This window comes from Peromyscus leucopus, chromosome 6 (assembly GCF_004664715.2).
Source record: "Peromyscus leucopus breed LL Stock chromosome 6, UCI_PerLeu_2.1, whole genome shotgun sequence".
Taxonomy (NCBI): domain Eukaryota; kingdom Metazoa; phylum Chordata; class Mammalia; order Rodentia; family Cricetidae; genus Peromyscus; species Peromyscus leucopus.
In genome coordinates this window covers 70,688,254-70,690,735 of record NC_051068.1, presented here as the reverse complement: position 1 = coordinate 70,690,735, position 2,482 = coordinate 70,688,254, and the positions used below count along the sequence as shown (strand labels likewise).

General features: G+C 67.5%; 1 protein-coding gene and 1 pseudogene across 1 annotated transcript; both read left to right on the top strand.

The window, feature by feature from the left end:
- Positions 1-417: 417 nt before the first annotated feature.
- LOC114682405 (histone H2A type 2-A) lies at positions 418-962 on the top strand. The gene has a single exon (XM_028856276.2). It carries the CDS (start codon positions 467-469, stop codon positions 857-859), a length of 393 nt encoding a protein of 130 aa, XP_028712109.1. The 5' UTR covers positions 418-466; the 3' UTR covers positions 860-962.
- Positions 963-1,568: 606 nt separating this feature from the next.
- LOC114682394 lies at positions 1,569-2,183 on the top strand (annotated as a pseudogene).
- Positions 2,184-2,482: the final 299 nt, after the last annotated feature.

The window sequence follows — 2,482 nt, the reverse complement described above, 5'->3', positions numbered from 1 at the left end:
CCCGCGCCGGGGTACACCCGCCTCACCCACACCCCGCACACTTCCCGAGCCACCGCTGCGCCCGCGCTCGCCGCCGGCCCTGCTGGAGGCGGGGCGCACTCGGCCCACTTCCGCCCCGGCAGAGGCGACCGACGGCGGGACGCGCCCAGTGCGACAGGCCGGTGCGCCGCCGAGGCCCCGGGCCTTCCTTCCAGCGGCCGCACGCAAATGAGGGCTCCGGCCACGCGCGTCGTGATTCGCGCGTTGGCGGCGGCGGCGGCGGCGCGGCGGCGGCGGCGCGGCGGCGAGGGAGCCGGGCTATGTAAATGAGCGGATTGTGTGTGCACGCTCCTATAGGCCAGGGTGTGAGGCCGCGCGTGAGCCAATGAGAGCGTCGGGCGGACAATCGGGGCTCTGCCTATAAAAGGGTGAGGCGGCGGCGCTGGCGTGCAGTTTCCTGTTTGTGAGAGTCTGTGTGTTTGCTATCATGTCTGGTCGCGGAAAGCAAGGCGGCAAGGCCCGCGCCAAGGCCAAGTCGCGCTCGTCGCGCGCCGGCCTGCAGTTCCCGGTGGGGCGCGTGCACCGGCTGCTGCGCAAGGGCAACTACGCGGAGCGCGTGGGCGCCGGCGCGCCCGTGTACATGGCGGCCGTGCTGGAGTACCTGACGGCCGAGATCCTGGAGCTGGCGGGCAACGCGGCCCGCGACAACAAGAAGACGCGCATCATCCCGCGCCACCTGCAGCTGGCCATCCGCAACGACGAGGAGCTCAACAAGCTGCTGGGCAAAGTGACGATCGCGCAGGGCGGCGTCCTGCCCAACATCCAGGCGGTGCTGCTGCCCAAGAAGACCGAGAGCCACCACAAGGCGAAGGGCAAGTGAGGCCGCTGCTGGCGACGGCCCGCGTCTCGGGGAGACGCCCGCGAACTCAAAGGCTCTTTTCAGAGCCACCCACTGGTTCAGATTAAAGAGTTGTGTCACGGAACCGGCGTCGTGGCCTTCGCCGGCCCGTCCCCAAAGTGTAGGCTGTGGCGTTGCCACTCGCCTTGCGCGTCCCCAGCGCCTTCCCCACCCTTGTCCGCGGGCCCCAGGTACTGCGCTCGGTCTTGGTTGTCCTGTGCGGGAGCGGGCGCGTTACCGTCCTAAGCACTTAGCGCCATATGTCAGCCCGACGCGCACCCCGGTAGGTGTCCCGCGCGCTGGCTCCCCACCTGCACTCCTGACAGTTCCCGCTCCTCCCTTAAAGCTGGCGGCCGTCGAGGCCAGGCCAGACGTCAGTCCCACCCAGCCGCCGCTCCCGCCCGGTCCTTCGGCAAAGTCTAGGATAGGTGATGTGTCCCGTTCGCAGTGACGGCCGCGGCCAGCTCCCGGGATGGTGGGGCCCTGGGCGGCACTGAGCACTAACTCTGTGACTTGGGAGGGCGGACGGGCGGGCGCGCTTCTCCCTGGCAGAGCTGGGAGCGGCCGTCTACCTGCAGCTGCGAGAGGCGGCCCCACCCGCGGGCGCGTTGTCAAGTCAGCTCGCCGCAGGGGGGACGAGGGGCGGGCCGGGCACCGGGGGCGGGGCAGGCCCGAGCCAATGGGCGGGCTCGGGGTCGGTGACGTCATGGCCAATGGCCCGTCAGCGCGGGACTTTCAAGTCGCTGTCTCCGCCCCGCCCGCGGGAAGCGTGCGCCTATAAAGACCGGCGGCCGGGGATCCGGGCATGTCCCCGCGCTACTGCTCTCGGTGTGTTCTATCTCTGCCATGGCTCGCACAAAGCAGACTGCCCGCAAGTCCACCGGCGGCAAGGCCCCCGCGCAAGCAGCTGGCCACCAAGGCTGCCCGCAAGAGCGCGCCGGCCACGGGCGGCGTGAAGAAGCCGCACCGCTACCGGCCGGGCACCGTGGCGCTGCGCGAGATCCGGCGCTACCAGAAGTCGACGGAGCTGCTGATCCGCAAGCTGCCGTTCCAGCGCCTGGTGCGCGAGATCGCGCAGGACTTCAAGACCGACCTGCGCTTCCAGAGCTCGGCCGTGATGGCGCTGCAGGAGGCCAGCGAGGCCTACCTGGTGGGGCTCTTCGAGGACACCAACCTGTGCGCCATCCACGCCAAGCGCGTCACCATCATGCCCAAGGACATCCAGCTGGCCCGCCGCATCCGCGGGGAGCGGGCCTGAGCTCTCGATCTCGGTTCCATCCCACCAAAGGCTCTTTTCAGAGCCACCACATGTGCCCAGAAGGAGCTGTTTGCCTCTGTCTTTGCGTGGTCTTTAACGTCTCGGAAGGGGTCGGTTTCGGGGTAATGGCCGAGCAGCGACGAGCCCTGTTGGGGTTCCTCCAGGTGTTGCTTCTGTGACTTTTAGTGTTTAAGGAATTTTTTTTTTGCTTGATTGTTTTTGATGTTAGCTGCGGACTAGCGCTCAGTCTTTGCTTTTTCTAGTCCCCCTCACGCAATTACTGCCTTTCAGGTCAGGTCTACTTAGCCATCCTTAAGCTCTGCAGTCTCTCAACTGGTATGGTGCTG